Source organism: Corvus cornix, chromosome 2 (genome assembly GCF_000738735.6).
Source record: "Corvus cornix cornix isolate S_Up_H32 chromosome 2, ASM73873v5, whole genome shotgun sequence".
NCBI classification, from domain to species: Eukaryota; Metazoa; Chordata; class Aves; order Passeriformes; family Corvidae; genus Corvus; species Corvus cornix.
The window spans coordinates 147,451,023-147,472,624 of record NC_046333.1 but is presented as its reverse complement, the minus strand read 5'-3'; the positions used below and the strand labels follow the sequence as shown (position 1 = coordinate 147,472,624).

General features: G+C 38.5%; 1 protein-coding gene across 4 annotated transcripts in view; it reads left to right on the top strand.

The window, feature by feature from the left end:
- Positions 1 to 21,602, top strand: part of ZFAT (zinc finger and AT-hook domain containing) — a 77,270-nt gene that overhangs the window by 33,468 nt on the left and 22,200 nt on the right. For 3 of the 4 annotated variants that reach the window (XM_010404733.4, XM_019289284.3, XM_010404737.4), the window contains exons 7-12: positions 938 to 1,170; positions 7,596 to 7,683; positions 11,500 to 11,649; positions 13,514 to 13,687; positions 18,716 to 18,804; positions 21,215 to 21,353. In XM_010404733.4, coding sequence (XP_010403035.2) covers positions 938 to 1,170; positions 7,596 to 7,683; positions 11,500 to 11,649; positions 13,514 to 13,687; positions 18,716 to 18,804; positions 21,215 to 21,353 — 873 coding nt within the window. The remainder of the gene's footprint in view (positions 1 to 937; positions 1,171 to 7,595; positions 7,684 to 11,499; positions 11,650 to 13,513; positions 13,688 to 18,715; positions 18,805 to 21,214; positions 21,354 to 21,602) is intronic. The other variant, XM_019289285.3, reaches the window with a different exon arrangement.

Sequence of the window (21,602 nt, the reverse complement as noted above, 5' to 3'; positions counted from 1 at the left end):
GGCTCAATTTTCTATTGATGTGAAATTTGATAGATTATTTCTGTACAAATGCCTCTCCCCAAGTCATAACTTTCACTGGGGCCAAGCAGAGCAGATTTAGGCATGTGATCAGCATTAGTTCAGCCCATGCTTTAATGCTTGAGCTTCATTATCAGCCTAGTATAAAATTCAGAGTTTTTTTCATATAGTGTAGGAGGATGCATGGTAATATACATTCTGTACAATAGGTACATATATACAGGCATAACTTTGTGTCTTGTTTTGAACCAAGTTCTTTGAGATGAAAATTTTAATTACATGGTATCAAATCGAGACTATCCTGATTGTAATTGTTCGGATTTTTTAATTTATGGAAGTGGGAATAACACACCATTCCCACTTATTGTAACTGAAAATGTTTGTGTTTACGTAACTGGAAAGGAAGCAATTTGGGATTTTTTTTGTAGTTTTCATTCTTGAAAAGGGAAAGGAATCAAAGTCTGAAAAAACAAGTTTTTGAAGCACTATAACAATGTACTTTAGATGAATTTCTCTGGGCTTTTTGGTGCCATTATGCCACAAAGGCTTTTAAGAAGGAGTAACATGAAAGAAAGTAACAAAAAATATTTTGACAGTCTCTTTATGTACAGTTGAATTCAGATTCTTTGCATAGGAGAGCAGATATAAAGGACTTTTTATTTAGGAAAATAAATACATTGATATGTATTAAAGTTGCCCTTGTTAGGCTGTTTCAGGACATATAATCTTTTTAGACAAAGGTTGGTTTTGTAAACATATTTTCAGTAGCGAAGGGTCTTTAGACAAGTTTTCATTAAAGACAAAAGGGATGGAATTCAAACAGGGTGTTTTTGCCCTGAAAGAAAATTGGTTATTTTTTTGAATTTTTTACTAACAATTGTTTAGGAATCACTTTCTTCATGTCTAATTTAATTTTCAGGCAAGTTGTTCTGGTACCAGGTGCACTATGACATGCACGTCCGTACACACACTCGAGAACATTTATATTACTGCTCCCAGTGCAATTATTCTTCCATCACCAAGAACTGCCTTAAGCGTCACGTCATTCAGAAACACAGTAATATTTTGCTGAAATGTCCCACAGAACATTGTGACTACTCCACTCCAGATAAATACAAGCTCCAAGCACACCTTAAAGTTCACACAGATCTGGTGAGTAACAAACCGAATGCCGTGTTTGCCTGAATTCAGTGTCTTCAGAGTGTTTGGAGTTGTGTGGTAATACTTGAAGACATAGCTAAGGGTTCTTGCCTGTGTGCTCTCTACACACTTCTGGGAATACCTGATTTACAGCAACTGGGTAATTGGACCTTCTCAGCTGTTTCCAGGAGAGTATGTCTGTATCCATTTCTTCTCTTTGGTTTTCCCAGTAGTGCCAGATCCTTTGGGGTTTGAGAGAGTAGAAAAACTTGGTACTGTTGTTACTTTCCTTCATTTTATGAGCCTGAATTCCCTTCCTTCATAAATAGATGACGTGGGTAAAATGAAAATATGTTCCTCTTAATTGCTAGAGACTGAAGATATTTAAGTTGTTGAAAAGGATTTTTTTTCTCCTAGTATCTCCAACTAGTTGCAGTTGAACATCTACCATTTTCTGTTGTGTTTACAAAGACAAAGAGATCACATTTTAAAGGTTCCTGTCTTATTCAGAAAGCCCTCCAGCTCAGACTGACTTGTGCTAAAACCAGGTCTTGGTAGACTATTGATCACTATTTTCAATAGTTAAAGTTACTTCAAAGGTATTTGGAAGAGGACAACACTTCACTTCCTACTTTTCTTAATCAGTTACTTTAGGAGAACTTCAAAAACCAAACAGAAGAGATGGCACAAAAAGGAACATCTTTCCTCCTTGTGTCCTCCCCTTCTGTAACTATCTTAAATAGAATCTGACTTAGTTATGAAATATGCAGAACATTCGCATAGTAGACATTCTATTTGGATGCATTTGAATTCATGATGTTTGTAATGCCTATCTGATAGCAAAAATCTGTGTAATTGGTGTCTAAGAACACTTAAGAAAAAAGAGTCTACAATTAGCTCTCCTATATCCTTCCATAAGTACCTGTTTTTCAAGTATGATGAATGTCCAACAGCTCCCACAAGAAGGATCATTTTCATAATACTAAATAGAACTGAGAAAATGCCATGTCATAATTATGTCATAATTAAAACCAGTGTGACAGCAGGATCTTTCAGAAGCATGCTTACTGATGGTTACTGTCAAATATATTTATTTAAATGGATTCAAAAATTCATATATTAGAATTTACTGAGTAGCTAAATTTGGCAGTTCTCATATTGGCCTTTATGACCACTGCTTGGTATGGTATATTTACTGCATGCATAGGTCACTGAGAAGGGCCACATCTTCAAATATATAATTATACACAGTTAAATGTGGAAATCTACTTTAATTTTAATTTGAAAAATCAGTTCTTAATAAATACTAAAATTAAAACTTCCCTGGAGACAGACAGTATTGAAATCTCAGTTCATTTCCTTGTATGCATGCATATCCTTCATCACCTCCTTGCTGGCTGCATTTCAGCTGGATCCCTGCATTATTTGGTGAAGAAGATAAATGATGGGTATTGAAAAGCAGCTTTCCCTTCATCCTTGTCACTCGCTGTATATCCACCCATCTTACTCTCTATGCAGCACCCAAGTCTTGCACTGAATGTGGGATTGGTTATTCCCTGACAGATAATGATGGGGTGTCTGCCTCTTGCCTTCTCTATTTGCTATACATTGTTGTTACAGGGAAGATTTTTACTTTTGAAGCCTGGGAATTGAGGGTTGGCTTGATTCAAAATCAAAACTTGGTATATATTCTCTGATTTTCAGTACTCATCTTTTGCTCCTAGAGCTTTTATAGTGGGTTTTGACATTTATTGGCATTTATTGAGCTCTTCAAAAGTTCAAACCATGACATGACCAATCACTTCAATGACATGGGAGCTAGGAAACGGCTGGGCAGTTTCAAATTGCTTTAGGACAATTTACATTATGAATGAGCTCATGGTAGCATTAAGGACAGGATGTGGAACTAAACAATGCTGATGTAGGTACCAGAGTTTGTTTACAAACCCCAGTGGCTTTTGCCATACTCAGTATGCTGAGCAGATAAACAATCACAGAGAGGTTTCTCTGAAAACATTTTAAGTCTTTGTATGTAATTGATACTGCAACATTAGCACCTCAATAAAACTGTAGTTCAGACCCAGAACCACCACTCGTTATTAGGTGCCTACGTCTGCTTTCATGCACATTTTGGGATGTAAATTATTCTTGTCTTTGGAAGGATGCTTAGAAGTTCCATTATGCTGTTGACCTTTCAGGTAATAGTGTAGCTGTCAGTAGGATGTGAGATGCTTGAGCTCTGATGGCTTATTTGCCCTTCCTGAGGAGAGTAAATTTTCACATGGTCACTGGTCTGGCTGTGTTACCTTTGCCTCTGGAGCAGTGCTGCTGTGCAGTCAAGAATGCAAGGTACTGCAAAGGGAAGCAATTAACAAAAACGTCTCTGACCTAATGAGCGGGGACTCCATTGGAAAACAGTTTTTGCTCTTAGTCCTCACTTCCATAATGAATATCAGCTTGGCATTTCTTTTTACTAGTGATTATGTCATGAAAAAATGCTTCAGTAGTGTATGCAGGTGCTTGTCATTTTGTGAGCTGAGAGTTCTGCTGCTTGCCAGACTTCAGAAAAGTTTGTCTAAGCATTTGCACATTTTTCTGTAGCCTCCCTCACACGTGTGCACAGCTGTCTCCTAGGTACATCCACATCCTTTTAGCTGAGTTGCATTTTAATAGGAAATCACTTTAATTCAGGAATCTTTTAGGAAAATTTTAATTTGAACATCATGACAACTGCAGTGAAGATTTCTGGAGGTCTTCACTCCTCAGAAGTGTAACTCGGGTCTAATTCTGATCCCATAGGTGTTAGGAATTAAATTTCTGTTGATCTGAGTAGATGTGGGAGTAGGCTTTGGCCCTCTATTCCTCTACAAAATTATGCAATCAGATATGTTAATTGAGTTGTGTGAACTTTTCCTGGAAATGCTCTGTGAGTGCCAATATTTAGTAGAGGGTTTTAATTTTTCTTTTTGTGACTGTATACTTGTACACCTCCACCTTGAATTATCTTGAAACACATGCCTCAGAGAAATAAAATTCTCTTCAGAGCATTATAAATGGGTAATGCAATATAGCTGATGCTTTCTTAGCACAATTTTAATTCATTTCTATAAAGAGAAATGCATTGTGATTATTATGTAAGTGATCTTATTTTATAACAAAACAGCATAAACAAGAAAATTTGTGATAGCTTTAGACTAATTTATTTTCACTAGGTTTAAGGATACTTACATACCTAATTAAATTCCTGTTTTATGGAATGTAAACAACACTTTCAGTCAAAAACCTACCTTTATTTAGGAATTACTTTAAGTTTCTTATATTTTCTCAAATTGGCTAATAGGGGTGTTGAGCAAATATCAGGAAGTGATTGACTTCGAAATTTAAATAGCTGATTGGAATATGCAGCTGGTCTCTAACGAAGGTAGATCCAGCTCTCTCCATGCTTTGCTTCTGTTCATGTCCTTCAGAAAAATCTTCAAAGGCATTTAAAAGGCAGGCACTCCAGTAAGGCATAGGATAAATAACTTTCGTTATTACCAGAGGAAAACTTGCATGCTGAGAATGTGATTAAGGTATTACTGCAACGTCAGGCTTCAAAGGGCTTCTGTCATCACCTATGGCCAGGGCCCCTGAGAGATGGAGCTGTGGTGCGGGAGACCTTCTCTAGGGCTCTCTGTTGTGGTCTGGGTGCTCTGAAATATCCATTTGCAACAGAGGATTTTTAAAAGCTGTTTTGAGAGTGATGGGATTACACTGAAGGACTCGCACAAGCTCTCAGGGCAGTGACAGAAGAACACTTCAACATTCCAAGCTAACAGCATGAGCTCTGTGGCACTGGCCTGGATACCCAGCAAGGAAAGGTTTGGTTTTCTGGAGCTTGACAGAGACACTTTGAAGGGACTCAATGCTTGTAGGCACACTCTGTTTGTTACACTACAAAAAATAACCCTTTTGAAGATGACTTCTGCAGAACTTGGTGTAGATAACTTTTTAACTGCTTGAAAAAAGCTCTTGGGGTTATTTCTATATTGAAAAATTTTGTAACCATTGTCTTGTGAAAAGATGTGTTCTCAGCCCCTATCCATTCATGTTGCTCTATACCTCTTGATGCATTTACTGATTATTTTGATTTTTCCTCTAAGGTTTATAGCCTTGCCTTCCTCAAGAATATTATCAGGAATGTAAAGTTGTAGTTAACAGCACTTCAGTTAAAGTGGTGTGTGTGTAGTGGAGTGCTGAATTTTTTTCTTATTTAACATTTGTCTCAGTGTTTTGGTCACACTGAGAAATACTTAATTCAGTGAGTATTAAAGACCAGCAACACCCAACTGTACATTAAAAGTATACTATTTTTTTTCCTTTATTTATTGTATATTTTGAAATCAGATACATAGCACATTTGAGGAACAGACATCTGTCAACAAATTTTAGCTCAAGAGCCCCTAAGTGATACTGTGCTGGTTTTTTTTATGTGTGCCAAATTATGAATGTGATAATGCAACTCCATCTTTGAAAAGGTGCAAACATTGCTATGGAGCTTTGTTATGATTAATCTACCAATCTTTATTGAGTAATGTGTTAAGGTAGAAATCCAAAATCATCAGTAGCAGATTTAGTAGTAGGTTATATCATTTGAGAGACCCTAATTCCACAAATTAACAGCTCTTTTTCAAGGTTTTGTCAGCTTTGTAGGCTCCTTGAATCTCTTCCAAAACTTGGCTAGTATTCTCTGTTGTTCTATTTTTTTTTTTTTACTTGAGATTCTTAGGGCTTAAAATGTTGACAGCCCCAACTCCATCATAGCAAGGCCCAGTCCTCAGGGTGGTAATCCTTTCGTAGCTGCCATCCCCAGTCCCTGGTGCAGGTTTTCTCGCGGGAGCAAATGCCTGTCAGCTCAGGCAGAATCCTCCTTGTGCCAGTGCCATATTAATGGCAGTGAGAGCTCCATATCCTACGGTCGTGGGAGTATTTATTTCTATTTCAGCCCAAGAGTTCTAGGGCTACTGCTGGTTTTAAGTTGTACATACTTCAACATAGGGATTTGTTTCTCAGAGGTACCCTGATACTGACTGCAGATGCTGCATCATATTCTAAAACCTGTCTGCCATGAAAACACCATCAATTTTTGCTTTCCTTTCAAGGGAGATGTCCATTTACAGCTGCACAACAGCAGCATCTGGACAATAATGACCCCCTTGTACAGTCCTCCTTGCTATTCAGAGGTGCTCTTTGGTCAAAGGTCAGAAACTGGTAGAGTCCAGGACCCTTAGCCTCCTGTTATCTCCAAATTTCTCATTCATAACACAGGGTTCTGTCTCTTTTTGATCAGTAGTCTTCCTTCCACATTCTTCAAGAAGTATTTCTGTCCTCCTGAAATAAGTACTGAAGTGTCTGTTCTGTGGCTTCAGCTCAGCTTTTCAGAGTTCTCTGTAGTTGGGTAGCTGCACCTCTCCAGCCAGGTAATGCATTACCTGTGCACCAGGACTGACTCGACTTCCTCCATCTGTGGTTTTGATAATTTACTCATAAATTAATCCACTCAGTGCAGAGGTGACTAGGAGCCACTCATTTGATTGAGCATCCAGTGTCAGCAGGTGCTTCTGGAAAGATCAACCTCTCCAATTTATATAATAAGTGGCAAGGTTTAACTTGAATTGGATAATGTACCAATTAATAGAGGAAAGTCCTACATTTTTATGTGGAGTCAGATGCATTTATAAAAAGCATGAAAACTGCAATTAGACTAAAATTTCATATAGGAAGAAATTTTATCAAAACTCTCCAGTTGAACTTGATTGATAGTGTTAAATCTGTTATAACATCAGAAACACTGAGAAAATTCCACAGTAGTCTGTAAGTCTTTAAATCAAAATGGTAGAATAAGACTTTTATCAGTAATTCGTAAAATGCTGAATATTTATAAAGTAGTTAGAAATGTAGGCACTGAATAAAGTAATGGTATCTGTCATTGTTAACTCTGCTGCTCAATTTCAGGCCATATTATAAATCCACATGGTGGTGGCTGTCTTCAGCAGGGTAAGATCTGATCCTTAGGTTTCAGAAGGGTCGACTTGTGGGGAAAAAAAAAAAAAGAGAAAAATCCTAAATATTACTGCTTACATCAAATACATTTTCTTCTATTATGTGACTTGATTTTTCGACTCCTGATTTTCTACACAGTCAGAAGATAATGCTTACATTTATTGTGCATATTCTCATCTGCTGTAACTTGGAGCCCTGTATTCATGAGGATTAATGATGTGCTTAGATTCTTTTAATATTTCTCCACTTATTTCACTATAAATGCCTTCATTTTTTCCTTAAAAACCAAACCTTGAATTATAACTTTGTTGAGAACCATGTATTACTGAATAATGACTATAGTGATTATACCAGTAGACTGATAATGCAATCTCTTTCTTTCTTTCTCATTTAAGGATAAAAAGAGTTATTCCTGTCCTGTGTGTGAGAAGTCATTTTCTGAAGATCGACTTATAAAATCTCACATCAAGACAAATCACCCTGGTAAAAAAAATCAAGGAAAATTTCTCAGTCTATTGCAGTGAATGGATAAGGGTTTAGAATGAGCAGTGTAATGTGATTATATTCCTAAGAAAGAGAAGAGTCTATTTTTAATTCAACGGGTTTAGAGTAAGAATTGTGTTGGTTTTGCAGGTGTTAGAATTTAGAGTGAAAAATGTTACTGTTTGAGCACGTGTGTTGTGGAGTGTCAGGTAATTGTGCTAAGAAATCTGTCTTCATCAGGCAAAGGGTGAATTCAAATTAAGCATTAGGAGGTTTGGGATCAGGCATGTAGACATCCTGTAGCAACCCAGGAGGTGTAAAATTCTCACTGGCCTTACATGACTTGACAGAAATGCATTTAGTGGTCATTATTTGTCTGTAGGTGACTGATGGGAATGCAGAGCTGGCCCTGTGTGTGCCCCGGTCCTGTGGGCTGGGCTGTACCCCCAGGACCAGCTGGAGTCTGCAGCAGGGCTCCTGCTAGAACCAGCTGGGCTGTGGTGTGGCCAGTAGTAATCTGGAGCTGGCAAGCTTGGCTGGATCCAGCAAACTGCTCCAAGTTCTGTTTATACCTTGCATTCTGGTGCCCTGATTTATCAGTGCAAGTACAAGATACCATGAATGTGGTGAGTCAGTGTGCTGTGCCTGAGTAAACAACCTCTTCTCAGATCTTGGGAATTCAATGCCAAAATGCTGGTGTGGGGGCTGATTTAAACCTGGCTGATGTGAATTCGGCAGAGCCACACTGGTGTGTCCCTAATTTCCTCCTCCTCAGGATCTGTGTTATGTTGGATAGAAAGCCCCACTGCTACTGTGGAGGAGGGAGAGGTGACATTTTCATTAACTCAGCTACAGTGCTCCTTACCACCTGACATAATTGGATACAAAGAAAGAAAACACTGGCCATGCTCAGACTGATTGTGAGGAAAAAAAAATCCTATTAAAATGACTTTTCTTGTCTTTCTTGTCATAGTACAGGATAATAGGTAAAGCAGTAGTTTATCTTCTTACTGCCACTAGATAGTGCTAGACCCGTGTTTTAAACAATTTCCTTTGCTTTAATTTCATACTTAACTCCCACTTCAGCTCTTTAGTTACTAAACCTCTTTATTTGCAGACCACTCCAGAGCAGTCTGGTTGGAGGGCTTGTCGTACGTCAGAGGACATGTCTGATGCAGGAAATTGAGATGAGAAAAGGCTTCTGAGCTATACTGTAGTCAGGAGGTATAACACCAGTAAGCATAGAAATTGAATCTCAAGAACTGTGCCCTTAAAGCCTTCGTGCTGCCTCAGCCAGGGAGCACAGGAGACCTCCCTGAGTAACAGGATCTGTGAACTGGCAGGACATTAAGTTCTGTGCCCTTACATGTTGCCATTAGCCTGAAGTGGTCCACTGACTGCTGAATTATCAGTGTATGCTGTGTCTGAGGTCCAGAAATATCAGTTAACTCTGGAACCCTGAAGTACGAAACTCATGGATTTAAATACTTCTGAACAACTTATTTGGTATCTGAATCCCTCTAAAAAAAGTATAGTGTAATTTTTTTTTTGATCCAAGTGGGTCTTTTAAGCTCTTATAATAGATGTAAGGTTTAAAAAGAAAATCTGCACTATCATTTTGTGGTTTTGTTTTTCATTCATGTATCACAGGCGAATAGAGCTTAAAGGCAGAATAGCAGATTTATTAGATACATCTCTGTGGTACTAAAAAAATAATACATCTAAGATATGCCTGTGCAATAGTTATGCAACAAGCCTGTCTTAATATATGGAGGAGAATTACTGTACAAATCTATTTTATTTCTGTGAATTTTCTCCTTGTATTCAGGAGGAAATCCTTTATTTGTACACCATACCTAATTACGAGCCAAATAAATGTGAGGAGTCTGATGGTGTAAGCTATTAAATACTGCAGTGGCACGAGTGCAATTATTTTCAAAAATGTAAATGAACATGAATAAAGATGAAAGGAAAAATGAGTACTGTTAAGAGGAATTGAATTTTAAAACAACATATCAAAAATTAATTCAAACAAACACGTTCATGTTTATCATTAAAATGTTATTTTTAGAACTCCCCCTCTCCTTCCTTTCTTAGTATTATTCAGCATTCCCCCACTTCCTTGTCTCTTCTGTTTCATCAAGTAGAAAGTATGAAATTATAAAGTACTCCTTCCTCTTCTATATTTGCAGAGGAGTTGAATTTTGGTCCCATGAAGATAGTGAGACAAAAATCTCTGTAGGCTTTGGCAGAGACGTATTTCAAACCAAAGAGATAAGAGAGCTTGGCTTTATTACCCAATGATTTTAGTATGCAGCAGTGAAGGAGGAGTCCTGGGTTCTGGTCCCAGCTCTCTAGAATTATCTACCTTTCATCCACTGTCTGATTTAATGTGATATTTCTTAATAGTTCTGAGACATGAGAGGCATCAGCTTCCATAGCTCCCCACTGAGCAGACATCCTAGCCTGCAGTCAGGATTGAAGGATCTAAGCCAGGAAAGGCAGATGAGGGTTCAGACTTACAGCTGTATTTTTCTTTTTTGGGTACTTTAGAACTTATCTCTGCTCAGTTCATGGGCTTTTATAGTTCCCTTTTGAGGTTGTTTTCCCTGTGCATATGAGTTCAGGCAGGATTTTTGTGATTCCATTCTGGGACCAATGATCAGGAGACAAAGTGATTTTGGTAAAAGTCTAAGTTTAGACAGGAACTTTCAAATTTATAAGATGTGGGGCATGAAACATCACCAGCTCTTATGTCTTAAGGTTTAGATTGCATGAATGTTTTACTTTCATTAAGTCAAGAGATAGCATTTCATTCATCTGATGTGCATTGAGCAATTTGATTTATTTTTAAAAGCATCTGGCAATGTTTTCATTATGCGTCTGGGCCACTTTAATTTAAACTTCATTATTTTGAACTTTTTCACTGTGACAACCAAAACATTATCTCTCATGAAGGAAATACACAGAATTGAGTGTGTCTAACTTGAATAAGAAAAGGCCAGGAGAGGAATCTTAATTGCTGTCTTCAGCAATCTAATTAAAAAGAAGGCAGAGGCAAATTTTTCTCTACAGCTCTTTCAGAGCTGTACAGTGAAGGGATGTGAGTTGAAACAAGGAGATTCTGATTAGAACTAGGAAAACAGTTTTGACTGTAAAGGTGGTCAAACACTGGAATGGGCCAAGAGAGGCTGTATAATCTGCATCCTTGGATATGTTCAGAACAGGACTGGAAATGACCTCAAGCAACTTGATCAAACTTCGAAAATGGAACTGTAAAGTTGACCCTGCTTGGAGTAGGTGACTTCAGAGGTCCTTTCCAGTCACATATATTCCACGAGTCTGGTTTTGACTTTAAAGTGCCTGATTATCAGCATTCTGACCATTGTAGATGTGGCTGAAATGAATTGTCAGATTCGTGACATCGAAATCTGGGGTGAAATCTTGAATAAAACTTCTGAAAATATTGAAGAAAAAAGTGCCAATTTAGCTTATTGGAAATATTTATAGTCAGAAAATGATCTTTTGTGCCAGTGGCACAATCAAATTTTTTTTTATATTAAAAAATATATTTTTTTTAAACAGGCAGTGAGGACAGTGAGTTCACAGATCAGGAGAGAAAGGACAGAGCATCCTAGAAGGCCTAAAGGAAAAAAAGGTCCTTGTGCTCTTTGCTCAAGTCAGTTTTGAGTGGGAGTAGGGGAAATAGAGCTTTTAAAAAACTGGACTGAATCAGGATCTAGCTCTTCAATATTATTTACAGAATAAATTCCCTCATGTCCTTCTGTTTCTTACTATCTTTTGCATTTCTCTCAGAGGTTTCAATGACTACTATTTCTGAGATTCTTGGCAGAAGAGTTCAACTGAAAGGACTTATTGGAAAACGAGCTGTGAAATGTCCCCACTGTGATTTTTATTTTATGAAGAATGGATCAGACCTTCAACGTCATATTTGGGCTCATGAAGGTAAAACTCTGGTTTTACACTTCTGGGCATATAACGAGTCTCATATTCCACTGGAGCTTTGCTGACATAAAAAAAACCAGATTCAAGTTTATTTCTATACCCAAATTACAAACTATAAGCTACATTGGAGATTAATTAATTAGTTTAATGGATTCTGGATCACATATGGAACTGCACACTCAGAATATGAAGAGACAATTTAAATGTTTTATAAAAATTAATAAAAATCTGATGCAATTTTTTTCCAAAACTCATTCATAAACATCTGTAAAGTATTCTATGGGAGTAAGGAGGAGTGAATGAATACTGAACATGCTCAGTATTTTAAAACAAGTAATTTTCTGTAGCATCTTATGAGTCACTGCTGCTCCTTTCACATTTGTCCAAAAATCCTTGGTCTGGAAATCTGTTAGTAAACCAACTGAAATCCAATTGCTTTGATGTATACATATAAATTCTGTGAGTATTTTAATTAAATCATGCAGAGCATGGCAGCTAGCTGCACAGACACAGACAGTGATCAAAATCCCCTAAGATAATGCTCATCATATTTATGACTTTTTAAGGGAGAAATTCCAGTAATGTGGCAACACCTGGGTTAAAAATGCCTAGAATTTAAATCTTTAGACAGTAAAATCTTGTGTCTGTCAAGTCTGTGTATTTTAATAAAAGGTTGAAGACTGCTTACATGGTCTTTGGTCATGTTAATAATCTCTGGGACAGACTGCCCATGCCTTTGGGTTCTTTAGCCATCCCTCTGCATAAAGGGGATAATGGGATTTGGTGTTCTCAAGCTGGTATCTTGTTTTCAAAGTGTTCCCATATAGGTAGTTCAGCATATTTGTTTAAATGCTCTAAGTTTTCCTGCCTGCGTAGCATAGCAGGGGTCCTCTCCAGTGGCCTTCATTAAGGAATTTAGGTAAGGCAGAATGCAGGTTAGAGCAATTCCTTGTGTATTCCATAGACAGAGTTCTTTTATTCTGACTGGAACTGGGAACCCATGTCATGTAACTAGCAGGAGAAAGAGGTGAATAGAAATTTATTCCCAAATGAAAGTGTGCAATCAAGTCTGCTTAAAGCAGACTGTAATTCCTCATGCTTGTAAATCTAGTTTTAAGGTCACGAGTATCAATCTAAAATGTGCAGACCCTCATGCAACTGTTGAACTACTCTGCCAGTTCAGATTTATTCAGCTTTTCTTTGAAGGATTTACTTTGTTCTTACAGACCTTTTGTTATGTGACACACTGGATATCTCTCAACGTGCTTTGGACAGTTTGAGGGAAGTGAAGTTTTAAGTGCTTGTATCTTACTGAGAGCCCAGGCAATACCACTGCCTGACCCATTAGCAAATCTGACACTAGTTAACAATAAAACACAGCTTGCACATTTAACTTATGCTTTAACTACCTAATGAAGCAGTCCTCCTTACCACAGGTTGCTTCTCTGTTGTAAACAGTGTAGTAAACAGAGAATGATAGTTATTTGAAGCTATTCAGAGGGAGATATTTACACCAGCTAGGCATCACTGCAGGCAGTCTGGAGCTTACTTCTAAATGAAGGATAGGCATAGCAAGACCCAATTATCAGTACTGCCTGGCTAGACTCAGTACCTGGCTTCAGTAGAGCAATATTCAATTCTAAAAGACTCCTCCTTTCTCTTAACAGTTAAGTGATGCTTAACAAGCTTGGCATCATTTACACAGAAGCTATAGATGAAATTTTTTATTTGTAGAGATCCAAATTTTGAATGTTTCTCTTTGACCATGTTGCTCACATGATGTGAAATTTCTTTCAAGCAAATGTCCAGCCTCTCATGGAAAGGCACAGCCTGCTTGTTTCATGGTATAATTTTTCATGTTTAGGTGTCAAACCCTTCAAATGTTCCCTCTGTGAGTATGCCACTCGCAGCAAGAGCAACTTGAAAGCCCACATGAATCGTCACAGCACGGAGAAAACGCACCTTTGTGATATGTGTGGGAAGAAGTTCAAATCAAAGGGCACTTTGAAGAGCCATAAACTCCTTCATACTGCTGATGGTAAGTGCATGTTTATTAAATCTGTTTTAGGACAATAAATATTGGTTGTACAACAGGCCTCATTAACAAATGTTTTACAGTTGAACACTTAAGTGTGATTTACGGATTTTGTTTATTCTCAGGAGACACCATTTGGAAAACAGTTCAAAACTTCGAAAAACTGCAGTGGGTTCAGTTCGTAAACCGGGCAGAAACACCAATTAGAGTGTAGTGGTTTGGTCCAAAATGCTCAGTATTTACCTTCTGTGAGGTAAGAATTAGGAGAAAGCAAAGCAGGCACAAAACTTAAAAGAATATAAAGAACTTTATTAATGGACCTAAAAGAAAGAAAAAAAATCAGACTAAACCTTCAGAACACTTCTCCTCCCCCCACCTTTCTCCCTTCTCCCACTGACAATGTAAAGAGACAACCCTTGAGATGTTCAGTCAGTTTACCACTTCTATAATAACCTTTTTCAGTTCACTTAGGGAGAGGAGTCTCTCTTGCTCATGCTGTGGAGACATCTCCACAAGAAGTTCTCTTCATGGCTTCAATGTCACAACGAGACAGCCACCCGGGTTGGTTCTCTGCTCGCATCATGTGAGAGTCCCTTCCCCCGACTTGCAGCTTTCCCCACAACTGCTTTCGAGGGTCCAGTCTTGAGCTACTGGGCTACCATTTTAAGGTTGAGCTGTTCAGGAACAAAGGTTCTCTTCACCCATCTCTGGGAGCATCTTCATCTCTAGGAATAGAGGCCCTCCCCCTTCCCTGGGAGCAAAAGGATCCTCATGAAATAACAGCTACTGTCATTTGCTTATTTCAGCACAAGTACTTCTGCTCACAATTACAGTTTGAGCACTCATGAAATTACATGCTTTCATGAAATTACAACATGTACTCTGATATATCATAGTCCATCACCACCATAGCTTTACAACAGAATTTCAGCTTCTAAGCATCTCCTCTTTCTCCCCCCTCAGGGTTTCAGCTCTTCCTTCTTCACTGACTTTGGTGTCTTTATGGTGTTGACTCGGGAGAGAATTGATGTCTGCAGGCTTCATCTGTTCTGGGGGAAACTTACAGCACTAAAAGGGTTAATCTCAGCTGGGCCTTGCAGCTGGAATTCCCTTATCACTGTTGGTCACATGATCTTTGCAGGACAGCGGGGCATCGATCTCGATGAGCCCCGGCTGCACTAGGAGTCGCCTGGATGGAACAGGGCTGTGGGGGGGCCTGGATGGAACAGGGCTGTGGGGGGACCGTGGATGGAACAGGGCTGTGGGGGGCTGTGGATGGAACAGGGCTGTGGGGGGACCGTGGATGGAACAGGGCTGTGGGGGGCTATGGATGGAACAGGGGGGCTGTGGATGGAACAGGGCTGTGGGGGGCTATGGATGGAACAGGGCTGTGGGGGGCTATGGATGGAACAGGGGGCTGTGGATGGAACAGGGCTGTGGGGGGCTATGGATGGAACAGGTCTGTGGGGGGACCGTGGATGGAACAGGGCTGTGGGGGGCTATGGATGGAACAGGGGGGCTGTGGATGGAACAGGGCTGTGGGGGGCTATGGATGGAACAGGGGGGCTGTGGATGGAACAGGGCTGTGGGGGGCTATGGATGGAACAGGGGGGCTGTGGATGGAACAGGGCTGTGGGGGGCTATGGATGGAACAGGGCCGTGGATGGAACAGGGCTGTGGGGGGCCTGGATGGAACAGGGCCGCACGGCTCCAGGATGCTGTGTCCTGGGCCCGGCCCGGGCTGAGCAGGGCCTGGCCCCTCTGGGCCGCATGGGTCCCCCCCAGTTACCTGTCCCAAGGCCGGAAGCAAGAGACAGCTTTTCCAGGGTTTGTCCATTCTTAAATGTGGACCACAGAGGAGTGTCAAGCTAAAGAGTGGCTTTTAAAGTGGCTTAAAAAATTGCCAGCATTCAAACTAGCCAGTTGATAGGTTCTGTCAGGTCATAGAGGAAGCTGTAAGCACCTCTTTGCAAGAGAATCACTTCCGTAGCTATGCTAACCCATGACAAAAACTAATTTCTATGAAAGACAGACAGCTGTCTCTGAAATACTAGGTTTTTCTGAAATTTTGTGTTTTCTGAAATTTATATGCCTTCCTTGTTCTTACAGAAAATGGTTGATCTCAATACATCAAAAATAATTGGTAGTTTGAAATTGCCGATAGTTCTATATTTAAGTCTCTTACTGTTTTGTTCTATGAGAATATTGTTAGGATCCTGATGGCAAATCCAGCAGCCCAGCAGACACAAGGCCTTGTCCTGATGTCTAATCAGCCGGTGGCAAACCTGGGCACTGACTCTCTACAGTCTCACATGCAGCACCTTATTTGCCCTGCAATTTTAATATTTCTATGATGATAACTGTAAAAAGCAAGATGCACATCCAGAAAAGTACCCCATTTTATATCAAAAGTTAGAGCACAACAATACTTTATTATTCTGTGATTATCAAGTTGAAGTAAATTATTTAGCAGGATAAGTTGTACAGACCTTCACTATGACTTAGTATCTTGATCTTTGTTACTCATGCAACTCTGTGAAACCTCATTCCACTTTTTGTTGACCATTTCATTTCCATTCTTTTTTTTTTCCTTCAAATTACATCTTCACAGAAAGCAGACAATGCTCTGTTACATTTTTAGAATGTATATGAAGTTTCTGTGTCAGAGATATTAAGTAATGCTTATGTCTGTGTGTTCAAGTGAGAGAGAATCCCCTTTACATCAATATGCTACGTTACAGGAAGATTATAGTTACTGTTTTATTACCAAAGTTACTGCAGAAATACTGTGAGTTAGTAAATCACTTGTTACTCAAAAAGTACTTCCCAGTATTTTGAAATAACTTGGTCAGTAACAAGTAGGTGTGGCACATGCATCTAAACTTCATATGCAAGAATCAAGATTTTACTTACCAAATGCAGTCCTCAGCTGATTCCTGGCTGGGAGAAGGAGGCAGGTTGTTGTGTTTGAATGAAAAGGAAATTTCAAGCATGATCAGTCTATAAAGAAAAATTAAAAGGTCTCTTTCTATGTCCCTGTAAAGTAAATCACTACATGGGGTTTAATTTCAAAACCTTTCTGTTTTGTTTTCACCATCTGGCATGATCAAATATTCAGCAATGAAAGTTGAATTTTTTTCACCTGTTAGTTACATTTCTTGAACAAAATCTATGTGTGTGTAAGTCATTACTGCAATTCATCTGAGGCTGCTTTGAATTTTGGCACTGTTAAGAATAGTGCCATAGTTGAGCAGGATCTCGCCATCTCTGGGTTGGGTTTAAAAGTGTGAAATTAGCTTTAAATATTGAAATCCAAGTGAAGAGCTATGTTCTCTTACAAATAACTGCTAGGTCAGGCTGAAACCTTGACTCTAGAGGCATTGTTATTACCAGGAGCCTTCTTTATCTGGCTTCAAACTCATCATCTTCTGGAATAACTGTGGTGACTTCTAGTGGAAGGTGTCCTAGCCCATCACAGGGGGGTTGGAACAAGATGACTTTTAAAGTCCCTTCCAACCCAAACCATTCTATGACTCTGTGTTCCTTTTTGATGAACCTCCGTTTTTGACTGGTACAAATAAATCCAAGACTTAGGCTCTTTAGCCTTGCTTTTCACAATTCCAAAATTGTTACAGGAAATTCCTCATACATTTGAAGGGTGAGTTTTGCCATTGGCTCCAGTGGAAACAGGATCTCACTGTCTGTGGAGTCTTAAGTAATATTCCTCACTAAGTCCACCCCAACAAACTTCTCATGCATTTCAAACCGCTGTGAAAAAAGAAGAGAACGTTTGTCACCAGGAATGTGGTTTGTCAGGGGACTTTCAGCCTCTTGAGCGACAGCTTCTCTTTGCTCAAGGTCCCTTCCTGAAGTGACAGCACTGCAAAAGTTCCTACCAGCACACACCTAGTGTTCTTCAGTTATTTAATGAATAAGTGAATCAGGTGTTTCACTGTTCATGAGTCTTGTCTTACTGACTTATGAATCCAAGCAATTTTTGTTCAAATATCACAGCCCTGCAAGGTCAGTTTAAGCAGTGGAATATAAAGTAGTTTTGTGTCTGATTTATTCTTTTGCAGAAGACAGACTTCTCAAGAGCAACATGATAGAAAGCAATTCTGTAGCCCAGGGTCATTACTGTTTGTGAGTAGAAGCAAACCAAAAAGCCTAGTTTTCATTATTTTATTTAGATACCAGAAGCTGTATTTTATAGAAACTTTCACACTTAGTATAAAATGCTTGTAACTTTTTACATCAGGATCTGGAATCTAAAGAAACCCCATTTCTTTGTGATAATACAGAATATTCTCTATTCTACTTTACTTTTTGCTTCTTTTGCTTTTGGAGTAGTTTCTAGCATGTCCTTATTGCACGTCAGTCAAATACAATTTGCCAGCCATGCTTATTTAATTCAGGAATGAAGTCCTTCTGTATTTAATGCACCTTGTAATTTGGCTGGAGGTAGCAGCCCTGATAGAATCTTAGAGGCAAAATAAGGAGAAAGGGAGTATGAAACCCAGAGAATAAAAAGAAGGAAATTGTGTGCATTTAAATCATAAGGGAAAAAATAAATTAGTGAGAGAGACTGCTTTGAAGGGAAAATGTATTTGAATCATAGCAATTCAGTGCTATGGACAGAAATAAAAAAAACCATGTGAGCATGATCAAACATGGGTGTTTTAAGGATTTCCAAGTGTGCTTTACAAATAGCAAAGTAGCTGTGCCTACAGCTGTAAATAATGGATTTCCTCCTTTCATTTAGGGTGCACTATAACAATTCTTTTTCTTCTTTCCCAAGTGACTATCCCAGGAGAATCCAGAGTGTTTAATGCTTACAATTTAAAGATTGCACTCGGGCCTTTTTTCCTCCCATACTCTGCTCTTAGCTCTATTTAACCAAAGTTTTGCAGAGCAAGCGCCAGACTTCTCGTATTGTTCATTCTTAGCATTTTGGAATTTATGGGGAAATAGAATCAGTAGTTTTCTAAACTTAAATAGAAAAAGTTATTCCATTTCCTATTCCCATTTCAGGAAAGCAGTTTAAATGCACAGTGTGTGACTATACAGCTGCCCAGAAACCACAGCTCCTACGTCATATGGAACAACACGTCTCTTTCAAGGTAAGAAAACATATAAATCGTGCTTAAAGTTATTAGGAAATACAGAGAACTTCAGATAACAATATTAAAACTGGCACATTTTCCTGTTTGGTGACAATTAACAGTATATAAACATTTTAATACTTTAGAAATTTTGACTTTATATTCAGACTTTTGAGATAGGGTTATTTTGTTCATGACCAATTTGTAATTAGTAGTTTTACTTGACAAAAATATCTGTGTGTTGCAATATGAAACAAGCATTATTGGGTTTGATTGTCAGTCCTTGAGAGAGTAGATTTAATATGTACCTTAAAATGTCCTAAGGAGGCATGAAAGCAAATTCCCTATATCACTGTTCATTGCCCACCTTAATTTTCCCTGAAGATTGCCAGTCTGTTGTACTGTAGATGAGTTCATATATTTGAAGAAAATTGAAGAGAATTCATTTTAAAACAGCCCATTTATCTGAAACATGCATTGGAAAGAGTTTTGAAAATTGTTAATCCTTCCGTGAAGTATTGAAATTAGAGATACAGTTTATTTTAATAAATGGTAGTACGGTTTTATTTCTAAATTTCACATTGGTTCTCAGCATGATAGCTCTTAATGTATTGTCAGTTGTTATATTCAGTAAATAGGAATTATACTAGCTTCTTTTCCAGAAAAAAAAGTATTTTGTATTTATGAAAATGTTCATTTTAATGTGAGGCTTTATCTTGACAATAAGCATATTTCTTACTGAAAACATCATACTATTTTCATATGTAACATCTTTCATTATCTAACAGATCATTGTACTTCTATAAAGAGTACACTGCAGGCATTCTTAACAAGAGCCATAAAGCAGAAAGGCAAGCAGTCTTTTCAATGATGATTTAAGTTTTGGAAGACAAAACAAGTCATTGAAAGAGATGATACATTTTGAACAAATAATTTTTCTTTCTTAAGTATGTGGTTTTGCTCCGGACTTACATTTTTAAAGGATTTTTTGTAAATGAAAATACATAATTTTCCTTTTTTGATGGCTAAAGTGATGAATGTACTCACAGTGCAGTTCTTGAAATGTAGCTGGTTCTGACCTCGGCATCTGCTTGCACATAAGTGTGGCAGTTTAAGGCATTGTCAAGAGTGCTGACCACTGCATCAGATCAATCAGGAGTATTTGTGTAAAGGAGTTAAAAAAATGTTTGCCTCCTTCTAGGACAGTTGTTTTCCTGCTTATGAGGCTCAGAGAAATGTCACTACTTATGTGATCTAATTATAATCCATCATATTTCCCAGCTCCGTGAATTTGCAATCCTGCTGTCCAATAGCAGGTGACATGTGTGACTTGCACAAGAGAGTGCTACAAGAACACAGCAGTCTGTCTGGATTACTGTCTTTTAAAAATGACAGTTTCAGCAATAGACAGTACCCATCTCTGAAATATTGAGTAGCTGAATGTTACAGTACTGTCTGAAGTGTAAGGTTAAGGGAGTCTGAACATCACTTTTCTTCCTTATTTTTGCTGTTTGGAGCCTGAAGGAAGAGCGTGAGCAATGAGCTTAGGAGAGTGTTCTAATTAATGGACCCTGACATTTCTCTGCTTTAAATTCAGCTCCTAGATGAACATTTCTGTACCAACCATTTTCTGCTGAGCAGCTTTAGGTGGGGCTGCTGTGCATGAGACATTTTGCATCCCATTCTCAGGTATTTGACTTTTCCCTGAGGACTTTGGTCAATGTCTGCATGCTTTTCCAGGACCTAATGGTTGTGTCAAGCTTCCTATAACTGTGATAACTGTCAGAAAGTTATTCTCAAAGGTTAACTTTAGGCTCAAATGTTTGTTTTCCTCATTTTTTTTCCTTAGGAATTTGTCTCCCTGTCAGTTGAAGAGAGACGTGTTCTTAAAAAATTAATTAATTTAGTTGCCAAAACTAGCTCACCAAATGGTCATAGAATTGTAAATGCCAGGGAAAGGTGAAAGAAAAGGGAAAGGGGAAAGGAAAGAAAAAATTAAAAGAAAGGGAAACTTGTTAAATTAGATTGACTGTACAACCATGTCGTAGTTTCAGTTATTTTAGTTGTCTTGCTCCCCTCTTTCAGTCCAAAGCTCACAACAGCTGAGTAATTTCATAGTAGACAGTCTCCATATGGTCAGACCTGTTATCATCAATTATGAAAGCACACAATTTACTGAATTACAGAAACTGTGTAATAATCTTACAATATTGAGAATACTTGTTGTCTTGCACATAATAAAAAGTACCAAATTTAGACAATGTTTAGTTACACTTTCCATTTATGTTGAATTTCGGAGGGTCTCCTTGAAAGATGCCTAAGCCAGAAATGGACATGGTTTCTTGGGATCAAAACATTTCAGCTTAGACCTGTATCTCCTGTTAAAGGTGAGGAAATACAGTCCCAACATTTTCCTTTTCGCTCCCAGCCCTTCCGCTGTGCACACTGCCACTATTCCTGCAATATCTCTGGTTCCCTGAAGAGACATTACAACAGGAAACATCCTAATGAAGAATATGTCAATGCAGGGTCTGGGGAGCCTGCAGCTGAAGCCCTTATCCAACAAGGTACATCTCCACCATATAAGATTTGTTACATTTTTTTGCTGAAGCAAACTTGGTGTGAAGATAAACTTTTGTGCAATATGTGTTCCTCAGTTTATTGGGTGTTTCATGATAAATCGTTATTCCTTTTTAGTAATTTGGAAATGGCCACCTTTTACCCTTCATTCAGAGTCCTTTGTTCCTGGTTTTTAAGGGTGTGTGAACCAAAGTTTTGTTTGACCTTGCCTGTGCTGTTTGTTGTTGCATACATTT